Source organism: Diceros bicornis, chromosome 22, assembly GCF_020826845.1.
Source record: "Diceros bicornis minor isolate mBicDic1 chromosome 22, mDicBic1.mat.cur, whole genome shotgun sequence".
Classification (NCBI taxonomy): Eukaryota; Metazoa; Chordata; class Mammalia; order Perissodactyla; family Rhinocerotidae; genus Diceros; species Diceros bicornis.
In genome coordinates this window covers 37160001-37178689 of record NC_080761.1, presented here as the reverse complement: position 1 = coordinate 37178689, position 18689 = coordinate 37160001, and the positions used below count along the sequence as shown (strand labels likewise).

The 18689-nt window shown below is 35.4% G+C and overlaps 1 protein-coding gene across 2 annotated transcripts in view; it reads left to right on the top strand.

The window, feature by feature from the left end:
- NFIB (nuclear factor I B) overlaps window positions 1-18689 on the top strand; it is a 221759-nt gene that overhangs the window by 149297 nt on the left and 53773 nt on the right. For both annotated transcript variants that reach the window (XM_058565805.1, XM_058565804.1), the window contains exons 4-6: window positions 6932-7000; window positions 12154-12274; window positions 15197-15315. In XM_058565805.1, the coding sequence (XP_058421788.1) occupies window positions 6932-7000; window positions 12154-12274; window positions 15197-15315 (309 nt within the window). The remainder of the gene's footprint in view (window positions 1-6931; window positions 7001-12153; window positions 12275-15196; window positions 15316-18689) is intronic.

Genomic DNA, 18689 nt, shown 5'->3' with positions numbered 1-18689 from the left:
TGCCTACTATTTTATTTTCATGTTTTATTTTTATGTTCTTGTTATCATTTTGTCTTAAATGTATTCCTTGAAAATCACTGGATTTTATTTGCTTGAGTTGATCCCTTAATGGGATAATTTATGCTCCTTTTATGGGGTAATTCAGCCGACTTACATTTATTGTGGTGATTGATATACTTGATTTTATTCCTTCTATTTTACTTTATATTAATTACTTATTTTCACCTCTTATGTCCCTATTTCTACTGTCTTGATTAAGTTCCTATTCATTGTGTTTTGCTTTCTTTGTTAATTTGGAAGTTCTACCTTCCCTTTCCCTGCTCTTAAAATGAAATATCTCTCTTTATCATCATTTGAAAGCAATATACAGTTTTCATACTGACTCATAGGTACTGTGGTTATCATCTGTATTTTAGAGAAAAGAAATGTGAGGTGTGGAAAAGTTGCTTAACTTGCCTTAGATTTACATAGTAAGTGGCAGAGCTGATTTTTAGTCTAGTTTAATGTAATTTAATATAATTTATATTAATTATGGTATATGTTAATGTATTAATTATAATAAACTTTAATTTAATTTTACTATACTGTAAAAATAAAAATAGCCCACTTAGTAAACCATAAAATATTTGTGCTAATAAATTGAAAAATCTGAAAGACTTGATGATTTTCTTGGAAAATATATAATAAAATTATCTTAAGACCAGAAAACAGGAGCAGAGTAAATTTCATGAATAACTCAAAAATGTCAAAAAATCTTCTCTGACACAGATTCTGGGAAGATGATTTTACTGGTGAATTTTTCCAAACTTTCAAGAACTTTTCATAAAAAAATAATGACTGTCATCCAAACCATTTTATGAAGCATGCCTATAACCCTGGTATGAAAACTTGAACTAAAATACAAAAATTCCCACAAAAGTATCCCAACTACATATAGAGAATTTGGAAGAAACTGTTAGCAAACCAATTCAATAATAAATTAAAAGAGCTTTCTTCCATGGACATAGAAAGATAATTTAATCTAAGAATTCAGTAATATAAAACAACACTAAATGCTGTAAGGGGGGAAAAAAGGATAATCTCTACTAATGCCAAAAAAGCATTTAATAATATTCAATAACAATTCTAATCAGAAAACTTCTAAAGACTCTGAGAAATTTAGGAATAAGTCAATGTATCTAATGATGAGAAAAAAATCAATCATCAATTAACAGCCAACATTATCATTAACTGTGAAACTCTAGAAATAATCTCATTAATACTAGGAATAAAATATTCCTGCTAGCACAATTCCTATTTTACATATTTTTGAATGTTCTGTTCAAAGAAATAATGCATTACGTGTCTGAAAAAAATCCAACTTTATTATAATTAAAAAATGAAAATTTTAACATTAATGTAATGCTGTCTTTTCTCTATCAACTTGCCACAATTAAAAACAAATCCCTGCTAATATGACTAATATGTAATTCTGGCAGCAGGGTGGTGGCGTGGACACGCACAGGATCTGCCCGAGGGAGTATAAATTGGCAAAAACCTTTATGGAAAGCAGCTTGACAGTTTTTACCAAGAGCTTTAAAAGAGTTTATGTCCTTTGACCCAGTAATTCCACTTCTGGGAACTCCAGCCTAAGGAAATCATGAGAATTGCTGACAGAGATTTGTGTATGAGAATGTTAATGGCAGTGCTGTTTATAATATTTTAAAAAATGGGAAATAACCTAAAATGCCAAACAATAGAAGAATGGTTAAACAAAGTGTGATGCAGCCATGAAGTGTAATATTGTATAAATGTTAAAATCATACTTTTGAAAAACTATTTAATCTAGAGGGAAAGATACAATGTTAATTAGAAAAAAGCGGGATACAAATGCATTTAAATTTGATCTCAATTTTTAAAAAATACATATTTATATATATTATATCTATGCAGGAAAAAGTGTAATGGACTGGAAGGAAATACTGAAAGCATAAATAACGTATTGATATAGTACTATCAGAGTACATTAAAGTCAGAAAATTTCCGACTTTCCAAATACGCAAGGCAAGAAAACTAACAAGAAAACAGCCATGCAAAAAAGTGGAATCTGAGGGTTGCAACTGGCTTCAGAGATGCTCTTATCCAATTTCCTACCCATAGTGAGAATTCTTAAATCTAAGGGGATCCTCACAGCCACTGGGAAACCCCAAACCTCTGTAGATACAAGTTTCCTCCTCTGTAAAATGGTGGCAGTAACATGGCAACTTGTAAGACAATTGTGAGCATTATGTGAATTAATGCTTTTGAAGAACTTAGTGCAGTAGCTTGGCATGTGTTGGTTATTATTACCTTTGCAAGGTTTCATATTCCTTTCTAGGACTTTTCTTATTGGATGACAAATCTGTTTATTGAGCCAAAAAACAGTTCTTGGAACTACGCAGAATAAGTCTAATCCGCCATCTATATTAACAGTCCTTCAAATATTTGAAGACAGCTTTCATGAATTTAATAACTGCTTTCTGTGGCTTTTTTTTTTTTAATTTCAAGAATAGAATACAGTAGACTATAAAAATGAGCATTATCAGTCTTCCTTTGGATTTTCTATGTAAACGTTGTTTAACATTCAAATGGTACTGATTATAATTTGAGATATTAACAGTTAGATATGCCATTGTGTCCCTCTGTTATTGTTTGTAAAGGAGGTTAAACACTATATTAACTTCTCAGTAGTGATTTATTGTTGCTTTTGTGAGAGAAAAATAAAAAAAAAAGTAAAATAATATAATTTGATATTGCCTTTGAGAATTTTCAGTTTACAGAAGTCTTTATTTCCTACTCAATTTTATTTTTTAAAAAGCATACATGTAGTGTAAATACAGCATCACATAAATGCCGAGTTGTTCTTTGCTTCCTGGCTTAAGCTGTTGTGTAATATTGCTCCGTAACCGTTAAGCAGCTGCTCTGCCTCAGAGATGCTCATATTTCCTTTGGTAGAGGAAGGGAATTTACTATATGAATGTCTCCAAATGGCTTTAAGATTTTTGGCCTTTGTATCTGCTATTTAGATTTGCAGTGGTCTATGTAACACATGAAAACCATGTTTCTGGAAGGCCCCAGCAGCATGGAGGTTACAGATGGGGTTGTGTTAACACCAGTAACCTGCATTTTACTGACCCTCACTCTCTGTGCTATTGCAGGGCTCCTGACCCCCGATACAATGCTCCCAGTTATTTTGCCGGAGTCCTTAAGTATTGTCTCTTGTATGCTTGTGAGCAAGCACTATTAGCTATCTAAGTACTGTGTCATCCACTATTTCTTTTCTTTACCCTGCCTCATCTTGGGTAATGCCTGTCCCTTGTAAAGGCTGTGCTGCATGAAAAGATACATGAAGGTGGCAGCCGTCTGCTTCCGGTGCTTCTCCCAGGCTACCCAGTTGCCTGATTCCCACCCACCGCCACTCCCATAAGGTCATTGTTGGTAGGCATTACTGCTCATCCTGGGGAGCCCTCCTTTCAATGAAGTCTCACTATGCTCCACGCAGGAGTGGAGCCCAGTGGGACCTATGGTGTTGCATTTTGTCTGGTGGATGCCAAAGCAGTTCTGACATATTTCCAGTGCCTTTCACAGTTTTAGTAAAATAGCTCTTTCAGTTTTCCTTGTGGATTAAATTCATTAGAACTTGGGGAATTGGGAGTGGGGAGTGGAGAAACAGCCTGCTACATTCTGAATTGCCTTCCCTTTTCTATGAGATAGTCATTATATTTGCCTATGTGTGATTGCCTTCCTGTCTTCCCACTGGTAGGATTAGCCTGAGGTGCGCCCCCCCCCCCCCCCCCCGTTATGATTTGGCTCCTAACAGGTCCACACACCACTCCATCTTATGGGCATGACTAAGAAGCAAATGGAGCCCTGACTGCTCATTGGAGTAATAAGAAAATGAACTTCAGATGATATCTACATATTGAAAGGTTATTATGTACTTCACGTGATATATACACAACAAAGTCAAAGACACAATCTGACTCTAATCATTACTCTTTCCCCTTCTACCCAAAAGCCTAAATAAATTCGCTGGAAATGAGTTCCAGGGAATAATAAGGGTCAGTATACTTATCCTTCAATCTTAAGCCATCTATGTCTACATTGTTATAAAATTACCACGTTGTTCATTTGTGACCCTGTTTCAAAGAGTTGAATTTAAAAATTTTGTTCTGTAAGCCTTTATTTAGTAGTTACTCTATATAGGCACTGAGCTAGTTGTTAATGAAGTTATAGAGATGAACAAAACCCAGTCGTTCCCCCAAATAAAGGAGCCGATAATCCAGTAAGGAACATGAGGCTTGAAAACAGATATCTTTAAAAATTCTAATGTGCAAAGTAACGTAAAGTAGGTACAAACTAGGTGGTATGTGAATACAGGAGAAAGAGATTATTTCTAGTTGGCACAGGGGTTGGGAGAGGAGGGTAGAGGAGCAGATTATGGAGTGGATGGTGGTTGAGCTGGACATTGAAGGATGAGAATAGCGTGTGAAGAAAGAGGCCCGTCTGATCAGATGGAGCTGCGTGAACAAGATGTGAGGGCAGGCATTTACAGAGTACAGCTGAGTGAGGACATATAAGCTTGGTTAAGTACATGAGCGGTAGTCATGATAATAAAGCCTTCATATTTAATATATTTGCCATATGTAAAATTTTATGTTTACCAGATATAAAATAAAGTATAATTTATTATGCTTTAAAACAACAACGAAAGAAACAGAAATCTTTGTACGCGATGATAACCTACAGTGACTCAGAAAATTACAACTATCTTTTTCCCCCACCACACGAAGGGAGTCAGTGTCCTTTTTTGTCTTCATGGCTTTTAGCACCTTGTGTAGTGTTGGCTGCTTAGAAGTTTCTCATTAATCACTGAAATTAATTCAACCTGGTGAAAAATTAATTGCTCAAGAAGAGGAGTTCCTTAAAATAGAGGTGCATCAAATGGGGACATTTTGTTATTATCCTCTTAAAAATGTATGTTTTTTTCGGAGTAATGACTTAATGTGAGACGTAAGTTTTATCTCCAACTGAGATCTTGTAATTTCTTCTTGCTCTCTCTTTTGCTCTGTGTAGAGAAGGTGGGTGAGTGGGCATAAAACAGCGTTCAGACATACATGGCTTCTCAGTGCACAGCAATGAAGCATATATGCTAATTAAATGATTTTCTGTCTCTTCCTACTTTTCCTGTCTTTAAAAAGTGGTTTGGTGACTTTTGTCCTGGTAAAATTTCTAGATAAAGATTTACAAATAATTTGAGACAGTCTGGAATCCAGTGTGTATAATTTAGTGTGTGGGTGATTGTTGACTCCAGTAGCCAATCCTAACTTATTGGTAATATTTAATCAGTCCCTACTATGGGTTTTATATTTTTATCTCACTTATTATTCCTAACAACTCTAGGAGGTAGGTAATTTTATTATCTCTGATTTATAAATGAGGAGTCTGAGGCACAAAGAGTCTAATAACATGGCCAGGATTCCACACTGGTAAACTCTGGTTGGGAGTCAAATCTCAGCTTTTTGTGTGTGTGTGTGTGTGTGTGTGAGGAAGACTGGCCCTGAGCTAACGTCTATTGCCAATCCTCCTCCTTTTTTTCCCTTTTTCTCCCCAAAGCCCCAGTAGATAGTTGTATGTCATAGTTGCACATCCTCTAGTTGATGTACGTGGGATGCCGCCTCAGCATGGCCGGAGAAGCGGTGTGTCGGTGCGCACCCGGGATCCGAACCCGGGCCGCCAGCAGCGGAGCACGTGCACTTAACAACTAAGCCACGGGGCCGGCCCTCAGCTCTTTGACTTGAGTGATACATGTTGCTAAACCACCCAGGCCTCACATTCCTGTTCTGAATCTAATCCCTTGGTCAGCCCTAAAACTTGATGTAAAATCCAATCAAATTGCCAGTTCTTGGAATCTAGAGTTTTTTCCTGGAAGTATTTTAGTTCAGAGGATTTTCAGGCTCTACTTGTTCTCTCCCTGGGCGGCAGGGAGTAACCACATCCCTCCTTCCTATGACGTTCTCTCCCTCATTCACCTCCTTCACGTAGATGAGAACATGGGAACATGACTGCTGTTGGTGGGAGTCCTCATCTCTAGTCCTGGACGTGGACAGACCAGCTACCAAACAGGTCTGAACTTACTCAGGCTCCTGAGCTGTGGGCCACAGCCACGGGGGACCCTGTACCTGGATGTCACGGAAGGGTGACGTGGCATTCCTGGAGGCCCAGATTCACCATCGTTTGCTAGCAAAAATGTGCAGTTCTTGCAATGAAAGGAGTGCAAGGGAGTAGGAGCAAGGAAGAGAAAGCCGAGAAATCGTGTGAGGTATATTAAAGGTGCATGGAAATAGGTCGATGCAAGAAATTTGCTGTATGTACTGGTTCTGCTTTTGTGTGATTCATGACCCTGAAACAAGGGTAGGAGTGCTGGTAATGGCAGCTCACTTTTCTTTAATCAGGGAAGGATTTGTGAAAGAACAGTGGTTTCAAGAGATCTTTGAAGTAATTCCAACAAAGTGCTAATTGTGGTTGTGGTTTTCCTTTTTCTTTCTTTTTTTTTAAATGGGTGGACTTTAGTCTACCAGGTGTTACTGAGCTGAATTCTCACTGCATTCAGTGAGAGCCCCAAACCTGCATTCTCTGTACATGGGCCGTGGCAGATAAAATTGCCCTGTACATGTAGAAAGTTGAGAAAAAATTTTCCTAGGAGGTTACTTAGCATCTACACTTTTTTACTTTTGTTTAAGCAGACCCAGTTTGCATTCACAAGGGTTTCGCTTTTACTTGTCTTTGTTGTAAACATACTTGGTTTTTGTTCTAACCTTTGCTTTAAAAACACTTGAGCAAATTCTAGTGTTTAATCATTTATTTGCTTCCTGCTTATGTTGATCTTTTTCCCCTTGCTGTTTATTTTCAGGATACCTTGAGGATAGTTTCGTAAAATCTGGAGTCTTCAATGTATCAGAACTTGTGAGGGTATCCAGAAGTAAGTAAATAGTTTTCTTATTATTTAATTATACAGTATGACTTAAAATATTTTATATTTTGAACTTTAAATACAGTATGAAGGATAGCCACATATTAGGAGAACTTGAATTTTAAAATCTCTGACCTTTTGATGAAATCATAAGTGATTATATTTTGTCTGATTTTCTAAAATATCTGCATTTAAATCATCAAAACTTTTTGTTGTATGAAAATAATTTGAGGGTTGTTCTAAGATTGCTGTGTTATTGGTATTTGTTTAATTCACTGCTCTCTCTGTGACCATAGATGGTCATTTATATCAAAGGAAGTGTGATTAATTAAATGTACTCCGTGTTGTTATGATAACCCACATAAGTTTCCTGTAGATAAGTGCTTTTTCATTTTACTAACATTTTGGTGGGGGCTTGGAGATGTACAGGATATACACACTAACATGCAGAGTGTAGAGGGATGCAGAAATTAACTTTGCAGATTGTAGGTGGATATAGATAGAAAGCATTGTTATCCAAAACAATGTCCAATTGTTTTTACCGGCCAGCTCACCTGAGACACCATTCTTGGCAGGCCGGATGAGATTTTTCTTGGGTAAGTTCACCTGGCCAACCAACTGACCAAGGGGGAAGTTTCCTTGATCAACTCTTTTACTTATTACTAGTGTGTGCAAATAAATATATCTAAGATGCGGCTCTTAACGCACTGATTACGTTAAAGGAGGTGACTCATTTCTTCTTGCTCTCTTCTCTGACTTAGCTTATTTATGTAACTTTGAAGAGTGTGTTTTCACCTGACATTTTGATAGACAGCATCACAGTTTGGACTGATGTTATTCAGATGATGGAGTGGCACTCTGGTCCTTGTTTTAAATTGTGTTTTTCATTTGGGTCAAATTCAGAGGCCGTGAACAAGAATTATAATGATCCAAAAGGACAAAGCAAGAGTGAGTTACTGAGGTTGAATATAGGTAGTTCTTTAGAGTTGTGTTCGGTGAAGAATCTCCAAGTTAGTGGGTGACTGCGTCTTTTGAACCATCGTTTCTCAAATAGTTCAGATGCTAAAGTGGCCGATGCTAATAGCATGTATCCCAGGGAGTAAAATACATGAATATTTAAGGCCTTAAATAATTTATTCTTTCTGATATAATTCTGCAGTGGATATATGTATGCCCCCAAAGACTTCTGTCACGGGTCTGTTTAGTTGGGGGCAGTGTAGGAGATCCAAACCTAATACACATCCTGTATCCCAGTAGCTCCAGGGTTCCTATTTGCTGGGCAAGAGGATTCGGATGGTCTACTCCATCAACCAAGGTGCTGAGCCTTGTGTGTTTTTTTCAGATCAATATGTGGTGTGTGATGGCCCCTGACGTTTGAAAGTTTTTTATGTTTATTTTTAATTTGGAAAGGAACATGTCTGACTTACTGCCACTTTCTGGCATCATGTAAGGAAGGGGGTATTTGAAGGTGTATGTGTGTGTTTTCCCAATACTGTTCTTTAGCAGAGAGGCTATGCTGCTACAGTTATGAGGCATTCTGAAATTATGTGCTTAAATTTGTACTTTTCTAAGTTTCATAATAAACATATGTAGTCCTTCCTGTGAGGACAGTAGAGTCGTCTGTCAGAAAATATTATTAGTACCTCATCGTAAGTAACATTATACTAGATACTGTAGAAGGAGAGCCATATTAGAACCTTTGAAAACCCAGAGAGATATTTTGAAAAATCCGAATTTGAAAAATAAAAGAATAGGTTAAAAATATGAGGTAAATTTAACATACTTCATTCATTCTTTAATTCATGCTGTCATCTCTTAAGAGATTTTTAAGTTACCTGTTACAATAAATAGTACTGATTTGTAATTAGTACATTATCTATATTTATTCATTAGTTAATTTATTCAGCAAACATTTTCTACTTCATATGTAAATAGGTGTCTCTGAAATACTTGAGAAGTTATTCTCCTAAGTGTTTTAATATATCCACATTATAATCTTATTTACACAATTGAACTTCATTGTTTATGAAATAAGGGTTTGCTAAGTAAACATAAACTTCAGCACAACCCTTATGCTGTATATCACCAATTCTGACTTCTTGAGGGTTTACGGTATGTTAATGGTTTCTGTCCTCTAGGGTTTTACTATCATATGACCCACTAATGTGTATGTTGACTTTAGCTAATGAAGCTATTCAGTTTTAGGATAGTGATCTTTCTGTTGAATGATATTATCTCCATCTTAAAAGTTGATTTAGGATCAGCTTTTGGAGAGGAGAACAATGAGAGAGATTAAGCGTTGGCCTCTAACCCTTAGAAACTGAGGTTCTTCGAAGCTTCGTTTCTAAGAGGTTATTGGCAGCCTCTTAAATGTGATTTGCAGCTTCCAGGCTTCTTGCAGCTCTCTGGGGGAGTTGCTAACGCTGATCTTTGTATCCGATGTAAGTTCTTCCAGAGGCTTTTAAACAGGAATATCTGCCTAGAACTTGCTGTTCTCACATATCCTCTTTGTTGTTAGATAAATTCTGTGTGCGCTCTTTTAGATTTTGGCCATGTTTTTTATTAATCTACTTTTCTTTCTGTAATCTCCCATTTAATGTCAGAAAGCACACTAAATTTTTATAATGCTCATGTATAAATCTGTAGAGAAATTATTTTTATTGCTGTTTTGATACTCTGGAATAGTCCTTCTGGAACAAAATTTTGAAAAAACAAAATTTCCGAAGAATTTTTATCATCATTTTACTATAAATTGCACCTCGTATGTTTATGGTCAAGCAATCTTTGTTGACTATCAAGCCATATGTATTAAATAGAAACTACACATCTTTGCCTAAATATTGCATGAGCTTAATAAACTGCAAATAGTTTACATAAGATATAACCTGTAAGATTCCTATTAGTAACTCAGTTCTTTGACTTGTGTCCATTACTGTGTGGGAAGCCAGACAGATGGCTTACTTTTGCTGAGCCCCTCAATGCCTCCTAGCACATACTCTGCTTTCCAATGTCACATAGAACATGGTTCTAATAATAAACTTTAAAGCATGTGGTTACCGTGGGATTTCTTACCTTGCGTTTTTTTAACCTCTGGTATACCTCAAGCCACAACAAACAGCTACATTTTAGCTTTGCAAAGAATTCAAGCCATTAGGCGGAGTTACACATTGAATGCAAATATTTTCTGTGTAAAATGAGGTTGAAGCATATTATACAACAGGAGCAATCTAACAGAAAGCATAAGCTCGAGAACTTTGGAGCTATGACTAATCTTGTATATATTGATTTGATTAATTTTTAATAGGGAAAGAGAGATGTTCATTGTATATTCCTTCTCTGCAATAAAGCATGTGCCTTCTAATCATACTTTCTTAAAAAAATATTTTAAGTTAATCTTGGCCTGCCTGATAGTGTACTATAATTCAACTGATAATGAATACATTCAGAATGTTTATTAAAAGTCTGGGTAAGAAAAATGCCTTGAAAATCTCAATCTCTTTGGAATTTTATATTTATCTGGAGGCAGTTAGGAGAGAGGGGAAGATTAAGTAGATCATGTGTTCTTAGAGTGAATTTCAAGGGCTCTAAAATTTTGTTGCCACAACACACTTTCTCTTATTGGAGCTTTTGAAGGTCTGATACAAACAGGTGAAGAAATGGAAACTATTCTTAAGTACCGTCCTTTTACACCAACCTGCCTGGTCTCTGCCTTGCATATTATCTCTGCCCATGACTTTGCTCCTGCGGTAAGCCCTGTTTAGAATGGGGTTACTTTCAATACCTCACTCATCCTCCAAAGTGCAGTGCCAGCTGTGGCTTTTCCACAGATTTCTTGGACCATTCAAGCCTGTATTGGATTCTTCTTCCCTTGAAATCCTACAGCATTTATTGATCATGTCATTCATTTGTGCAATTTCATTATAATCTGTATTATGCTGGTATTTATACGTTTTTTTATGAATGTGTTGTTTACCCAACTTGTTGCCCAATATGTTATATTAAGGATAGGGACTGTCTTAGACTATTTTGTATCCGTTGCAGCACCTGCCAGTAATGGACATAATCAATAACTTATTGAACGAACAACTTTCAACCACTAGGTTCATTTATACCTCTTGGTCTGCTTTTAGCGTGTTTTTGAATGGTTCCATCTTTGCTAACCACTCCGGCCTGCCAGGGAAGAAGTTTGGGGGAGAAAGCAAAGAAGGAAGGGAACTCACATTTCTTAAGCACTTACCGCGCACCAGGCACGATGCTGGGCTTTCCTCTCTCCCAACCTCATTTCATCCTCAACATAATCATATGTGGTACATTATTATTATTTGCATTTTATAGTTTAGGAAACTGAGGCGCATAGCCCATAAGTGGCAGAGGGAGTTAAAACTAAAAGGCTATCTATCTCCCAAGACTCTACTCACTGTAACACAACATGCTGCCTCAGGTTTATTCAAGATGTCTAGAAACAAATTTTTAAAACTCAAACAGCTGTAATCCATTGTACAAAAACCAATGCTTATATACAAAAATCTCAGTTCATAATATATCAGCAAACTCAAAAAATATTGTGGATTTACAAAATAATACCTTAAAAGTACATTTTAAATGATTGATAAAGCTGTGGCATAAAAACTTTTTTAAAAACAAGACATAATTATTGAGAAAATATCATGATTTCTAATCCATTCTAATATCAGTGTTAATATTATTATAGGAAAATAATCTTTGGTATTTGTGAAACTGTTCTGTATTTATTTATTTAACAGTGATTTGGTTTTTGAGAACCAACTTACTACAAAGCACTTTTCTTGGTGCTGAGCAATAGGGAACATGTTTCCTCTGATGCTTCTATAGACCAGTGGGGTGGCAGATGTAGTGACAACTAATACAAAGGAGTGAGTGAAGAAGGTTGGAGAGTGGGAGTAGGGGAAGTGATAACCAACGATTATAGTCTGAGTACCTCGAGTTTCTAAACGTTTGAATGTTGGCATTGTGAGGAAGTGTTCAAGTCCAATCCCAGTGGGTGGTTGATATTAGATACTTAAGGTCAATAGAGTTCTCTTCATCCTTGCCCAGAAGCATGGAAAGTATGAGATTATTCCATTTGAATAGAGATGACAAGTGTAAATGTCATTCCCAGTGTTTCTCTTTGTTTTATTCCTCAGCGCCCATAACCCAGGGGACTGGAGTCAACTTCCCAATTGGAGAAATCCCAAGCCAACCATACTATCATGACATGAACTCGGGGGTCAATCTTCAGAGGTCGCTGTCTTCTCCACCAAGCAGGTAACTGAAGGGGGAGCTACTCTTGTTCTCAGTCTCTATGCAGATAGGTAGGTAGGTAAAGAGATAGAGGAAACAAAGCCAAGAGTTCGAGACTTTTTGCTGATTTTACACAGATTTTTAATCACTTCTGGTGAAATTTATTTTGATAATGAAAAATTAAATGTAATTATTGTTCAAAGCATTTTTAAAAATCTTTTTGTGGGGACAAGGGAACTATGAAAACGTACCAATATGATTTTTATCCTATTCCTTGATATATTATAATTCTACAAGTTAACTAATTCTTGTGATGACTTTAAAGATGATGTTGTCATAGCAGTGATCCCTGGTTTCTGATTGATCCATCTTGGTAACTTCTACGCTAATTCCACATCCAAGCTGGGGATAACGAAACATGAAAAATAAAATGTATCATTTACTTAATCTTAAAAGTAAAAGGCCTTATTCTAGGCCACAGTTTGCCAAGTTCTTCAATTAGTTGATATTCTTTGAATAATTTAGTTATTTCTCAGTTACCAATAAAACTATTACCTGCTCTGAGATTTGGTTTAACCAGTCTTTGTTGGAGAAGAGCTAAAATCAGGTTACTTTGCTTTTTAGTTCTCTATTGATATTCTCATTTTTTCTCTCTTGACCTTCTAATTGTAACTTTCAGTCCCACAGGAGTTTAAAAAGAGGTTTCCTGTTTAAATGAGGGATAAATAGCTTGGAAAGTTGTGCATGGGATTTCATGATGATATGTTCCACTGTTATAGAATAATAGAAAAGAACTGAGTTAATGAGAAGCCAAGATGAATAAATATTATAGCTTTATTTTTTGAGTTGGATCTTCAATATATGAAGACCCATCTCATTTCTAGAGCATTAAATATACCCATGATGAAATATTAGAGGATATGTGAATTCCAGAGTAAAACATGCATTTATAATGTCAACTTTTTAAAAGTAAAAGAATATCTGGATAATTATTTTCCTATTCTATTATCAATAATGAAAATTAATTGCATTTGAATTGATTATGGGGCTGTGCACATTTGTATATTTATAAACTAAGTTCAATTTCATATCATTTAGGAGCAAACTGTATTTTCATATAGTTAGATTGCATAGCAAGATAATTGGGTTTATCATCACTAAAATTATCAATGACATGGTGAAGTCTTAAAAATGCTTTAGTTTTTCTAAATTTAAAATGTGAATAGTAATTTTTTATTTTGTCTGTTGGATTGGTATGTTGTCAACACAGATCTTTTCTCATAGTCATTCAGTATCAGATATTATGTCATTCAAAATAAAAAAAAGCTTTAAAAACATTTCTCTATTACTTCTTTATGAAAATCTTTTCTTTCTCATTTTAAGTTTTCCATCTATATTTACTGCTGACCCACAGATGGGAGAATTAGATTAAAGGAGGGTTGAACAAAATATAAGTTCTAACTTTGGATAATATAAGGTGAAACTAAAGAACTATTATTTAATCTCACTATGGTTTAGCATGGCTAGGAGATTGCCATCTTCTACATCATGTTAATACTCTGGGAGTTGTGAGTCCAATATTAATCACAAGTATGTCTATAAATATACCCAGACATACACGTTCTTCTATGGTTTGGAAACAGTTTGGTAGAAAGAGCACAGTCTTGAAAGTCAGAAGTCCTTATTTTGTGTTGGACTACTTCCATTAGCTTGACCTGGGCAGTTCTCTGAAGTTGTCTCCCCACTTGTAAAAAAGGAAGGATTGATCTATGTGTATGACTTCTGAGGTCAATTCCAACTCTGAAGTCCTTTACATTTATTATCACTGCATAAAGTTAATTCAGAAGATATCTTTTTTTAGTTTTTAGCTGCATAGATGTGAATAAGAAATTTTTTTAAATTGAAGGAAAAAATATCCATTTTCATAGTTCTAATTAACTGTTTAATAGGGTATTGGTGGGGATGTATGAAAGAATTATGTTAAGCAATATGGCATGTGCCATAAAAGTCTACTCTAAATATTTGCTTTTCTTCCTTATTGAGATGAGCCATGTTTTCTCTATTACAATGTACTATTTTAAAAGTATACCGTTTGGTTTGATATGGCAATGGCCTGTTTTTCATGCTTGATCTTAAGCATAAAGGATCAATAACCCAACTTTTAAGGAAAAGGTAAAGAAGAATATATGAAATAGTTTAAAATCAGTGAAGTACTGTTAAATTTTTTAATATTATTAATTATAGGGTTGCTAATAATAATTGCTGTTTAATAAGTATCTTCTAAATGCCAGCCACTTAACTAAGAGCTTTACATTTAATAACTCATTTAATCCTCTCAAACATTCTCCTTTGAACTAGGTTTTATTATTTCCATTTTACAGATGATTAAACTGAGTTTAGAAAGGTTAAGGAGCTTACTGTTCAGAAGTAGCAAGTGGCCTAGTCAAGATTTGATGCTGGGCCACCCTGACTCCAAAGCTTGTGTTCTACTGTCCGCCATTACCTCATCATTGAGTTACTGTGAAGGGATTACATTGTTAATGGCAAATGCTATGCAAATGAACATTATTAATATTGATAATAATTATCAATAAGAGTCAGGCACAATCTTAACAGTTTTAAAATTAGTACTCATCACGTTAAGAATTCACTTTTTATTACTGAAGTTTCTTTGGAAATACATTTCAAAGGTAAATATAATAAACACCATATTTGTTAGGCAAGTACAGGTATAATACAGTATAACAAATGGTCTCTACAGCTAAAAATATTTGCTACTCCTGTTGATGTCTTGAATACTCACCATTATTTCAACATGATTCTGAGATACTATTACTTGTGTTTATGGAAGTTTCCACAGTAAGAATCTTCTCAAATTATGTATTATCATATGCTATACATCTTCCCTGAAATCCCCTTAATATAGCTATTGTCATATTTTAACAGCAAAAGACCCAAAACTATATCCATAGATGAAAATATGGAACCAAGTCCTACAGGAGACTTTTATCCCTCTCCGAATTCACCAGCTGCTGGAAGTCGAACATGGCATGAAAGAGATCAAGGTGAGGAGTAAGGAGATGCCTCTGTGGACATTAGAATAAAATGTTGGCTTATTTCGTAAGTTTCATTTAGTCAAGATTTTATAATTGAAGCAATATGGATTATATTTTCTTTATGAAGTGATTATAGAAAAATTTTTAAGATTTTAAAAATTTTTAAATGCAAAATTTTAAATGCAAAATTTTTAAATTTTAAAAATCTTAAATTTTTAAGATTTAAAAAATTTTTAAGATAACAGACTAGTCAAATGTTGTCAAAGTTAAGTTACAAAAATCCCATATTTTAAATTTTTATTGGAGTCTTTCAGACAAAATGATCTTTTAGAACCCACAATTATGGATGTGCCTGATTATGGTCTGTCTACATGAGTTAGTTGGATTACAGCAGAACCACAGGTTCCGATTCGATTAGATCAGCTTGCTCCTCCATATGGGGTATTTCAGGGAGGAGCCAGACTCAAAGCAGGTTGCAGGCCAGCTACTGCAAGTTCCCATTGAGAGAAAGCCATAATTCCTTTCAGAAGTAGGTATAGTATAAACAGTAAATAAGAGTGTAGTGCAAGAAACTTTGTGCCTGAGTCAATCTAGTTATGCTTTCTAGATAAAGCTATGACCCAGTTGCTGGGCAGCTTTGGGGGAAAATATAACTTTAAGAAATAGGTATTATTTGGCTCTCTGAATTCAGATAGCTCTTTTTTATTCTGAAAGTCTATTATTAGATTAAGTATATTTCATCAGACATACTCACGCCTTTTTGTCACAATTAGAGGGAGATAATTAAGCATAGAAATAGAAAAATTAGCTAACTGCAATTTTTGTTGGTATTTGTGCGTGTGTGCAACAGTGTATATCGGCAGCATAAAATGTATTCGAAAATTGTTTTTTACATCAAGTTCTGCATTTTATTAAAAATGTAAAATAAGAGAGCTCTTTATCAGTGGTTTTCAGCCCATGACTTGAGTGTGTGCATCTGAGGGTTGGAGTGTAGTGAGTAATCTCAGGAGACAAATAACTGAAGCTTAGCAGTTAAAGCCAAAATCAGTTCCTTGTTCAGGGCTCTTTTTTTTTTGCTGCTCCAAATTTCTATACCGAGTGCCCCAGGGTTTAAAAAACAGTGAAAACATCTTCATGGAGGATTTGGACTTGGAGCCAGGTGGGTCTCCTTTAGCATGCAGACATTTTAACTAGTAAAGAAGGAGACAGTGTGGGCAGAGCCAAAGCATAGTCAGGTGCTGAGGTGGGGAAGTAAGTTTCAGAATGGCCGTGTGTGCCATGTGCCTGGGCACTGTGTGTGTGGGAGATGACAGGGCTCATTCTAAGGAAGGACTTGAAAGTTAGCTGGAGAGTGTTGGCTCTAAGGACACCTTTTGCAATCTGTTCTTCAGGCAGTCGACAAAATCATCTTTATAAAACATCATAACGTCTTATCACTCCCCTGCTGCAGATCCTTCAGGAGCTTCCCATTCCTCTTAGGAGAAAATCAGAACTCCCTCATATGACCAAGAGGCCCTGTTTCTTGTCTGACCTCTGCGCTCCAGCCTCAGTGGGTGCCGACTATGACTGTTTCTCCTTCTTGCACTTGAGCCCCCTGCTTTGTTTATATTTGGGAATGTAAAACCCACGACCTCCGTGTAAGCTGTGTCCCCTGGAATGCTCCTCTTCTAAGTCTTTATCTGGCAACTTCTTTGTCATCTTTCAGGTTCCAGCCTAAATTGAGGATGAAATCAGGTCTTACTGTGTTTCTCCCTTGACATCTGGTATTCTTCTTCATGGTACTCGTATCATGTATTTATTTATGGGATTAGTTGTCTAAATCTGCCTACGCTATAAGTTCAGGGGCTTTATCTGTTTGGGTTACTACTGTAACCAACACCTAGTAACCGTGCACAACACTTGGTGCATAGTAGGTGCACAATAAATATTTGCTGGATAAATGAACCATTGATAGGCAGAATACCAGTCTCATTAGTGAAGGCAAGAAATAATACGGACTTTCACGAAACTTGCAGAAGAATAAAAACAAAACCCTCAACCTTTTGTATTTTATTGCTTGTTTTACTGACATTGTCAGTTTATTCTAAACAAAGCCATATTTTCCCCGTCAGAAAATTATTCTGGAAAAGATTGTAATAGTAATAATAATAACATTGTGAATGTGTGGGAATGGTTGTGTTGTTCAGAAGTGTAGGTGTTTTTTATTATAGAGGATGTCACTTTGTAAGAATTGATTCCTCTTGCAGCCTATTGAATAAAGCCAATCTCAAATCATATTGTAAAACATTTTTGAAAAGTAGAAGGGAAACTGTCATTCTTTCTCTTTGTAAAATCATTGTATTGTCTTGGTGATTTTCTTTTGTCAAGATGACTAGAATTATTGGAGAAGTCTGTAAAGGCATAGTATGTTAAGAGTAAGGAAGAATGATCCATTCTCAAGTGTGCTTAAAAAAAACTCTGTCACTTTAATTCTGAAGACCCTGAAGACTTTGTAATGTGCACAATAAGCCATTGTAGGAAGAAGACTTCAACTACAATGAAAAAATGAGGGCAGTACAGTACTATCTTTATAAATTTGCTAAGCCAAATGCAGTCCTTTTGTTCTTAGACAATTGCTTTTTTTTAAATTTGCAAAATAAAATGCCCCGTGGTTGTTCTCGTCCATCTTCAAATGTTCGTTAGACACACTTGCCTGTCGTGAGGGAGTTTTCTAAAGGGCATATTGAGTACCACTCGATATTTGTAATGTCTGTAGTGTGTTCTGTACTTGCTTCTCCCACAAAGCCTGCACCAACTGGTACTCAGTAACTACTCATTGGTTGATTAAAATACATTTGTGTTTATAATTGGCAGAAATGTTTAAAATTTACTATTAATTATTTCCTGGGTATGCCCTATTCTGTTAGTGTTAACTTTGCATTAAAATCTACTCTTGCCATAGCCCTTAGCAAAACTGATTTTTGAAATATGAGAATCAAAGATAACAAAATTCTGGACAATATGTGACATTCTGCTTTCCCTCATAATCTGAAATGCCAGCCTAAACCATTGAGATTTATTCCAAGTAGGCAAAAATAAAGGATATAATATGACCAAATTATTATACTTATTTTATTTTTTAAAATTAGGCAAAATTTTAATCCAAAATCTAGATTCATGAAATGACAAATATTCATGTAATTTTTAATAATTTAATGAAAAAAGTGTTTTTATTTCAGCATATTAGAAGCATAACTAATTATATCTTTGTGTCTTTTTAAAACACAAATAAGTAACAATTTCCTGATCATAAAAGAATTGTATTTTTTAATTTTGCAGACTATAGACATGAACATTTTAAAATTAATATTAATAGTGTTAAAAATTTGGTAGGAATCTATATA